The 979-nt window shown below is 48.2% G+C and overlaps 1 protein-coding gene across 1 annotated transcript in view; it reads right to left on the reverse strand.

Moving 5' to 3' along the window:
• Positions 1-957, reverse strand: part of VOLCADRAFT_108772 (uncharacterized protein) — a gene marked incomplete at its 3' end in the record, with an annotated part of 1,703 nt that extends 746 nt beyond the window's left edge. Inside the window, exons 1-3 of the mRNA XM_002959805.1 lie at positions 666-957; positions 190-486; positions 73-109 (exon numbers count right to left, since the gene is read on the reverse strand). Coding sequence (XP_002959851.1) covers positions 73-109; positions 190-486; positions 666-878 — 547 coding nt within the window. The 5' untranslated portion in view covers positions 879-957. The remainder of the gene's footprint in view (positions 1-72; positions 110-189; positions 487-665) is intronic.
• Between the last annotated feature and the right edge of the window lie 22 nt (positions 958-979).

The raw sequence follows: 979 nt of genomic DNA on the forward strand, positions 1-979 counted from the left end.
ACACGTGCGTGTATGTCCTGGTCGTTGCTTCAGAGTCCAAGTGGAAGCCAGCCACGGTTCTGTCTCGCCCACCCAGCGTAACCATGAAGTCCTCAATCTCCTTTTCGGTCTGTAATCAAGCATGAGCACCCATGAGTATTGAGTGACAGTCATTCAAAGATGAATAATTCAATCCTGCCCCTAACTTACCACTTCCAAGTAGATCTTGGATGCTGAATTGAAGTCCTTCAGGACTGGATCGAAGAACTTGTACAACTTCTCCAGGATGTACCTCTTGGCACGCTGCACACCCTGTGAAGTCCCACTTCCTGATGCATCCTTGGTGCCATCACGTTCACCGTCGTCCCCATCTCCTTCTTGGCTATCCCAGCTGTTCTTCCTCTTCCGGGGGTTTGGGTTGGCAACCGCCTCAAAGGCTGCCTCAAGCCCATTGATGAAGTTTGGTGGCACCATGTGTACCATCTTGGGCTTGACACTCTCCTTGAACTGTAGATTCATTAAGCAGTGCAGTGTTGTACCTCTCAGTAAGGAGAAGTTAACATATAAAACGCAGCAGATACACAAAACCTCCTCAACAAGTGACTGGAATGGTTGTGTTTAGGGTTTGTAACAACCTCTCGTTTAGTCTGTATTTTCACAGTAAAGAAACAGGTTTCTATGCTTACCGTTTTGAGGCTCACCCTGTTGACCTGCTGCTGGTCAAGAAGGTCTCTCTCCCTGAAGCCCATTTCGTAGAGGGTGCTGAACATGTCCATGGTAGCCTTGGCTGATCCTGGACTGTTAAAAGCAGGCTTGAAATCCGACTTCCATTTCTCATATACTGTGTAGAACAGCTGGAACGGCCTACTGCCGATTTCGAAGCCTATTTTTGATGCCATATCCCGAACCTCCACTGGAATGCCTTGAAGGCCAGGAAGGTCACCTTGACTAGGTTCAGGAACGTTCTGAATAGCCTCCTTCGATAATGCGAAAGGAATGG

Source organism: Volvox carteri (genome assembly GCF_000143455.1).
Source record: "Volvox carteri f. nagariensis unplaced genomic scaffold VOLCAscaffold_857, whole genome shotgun sequence".
Lineage (NCBI taxonomy): Eukaryota > Viridiplantae > Chlorophyta > Chlorophyceae > Chlamydomonadales > Volvocaceae > Volvox > Volvox carteri.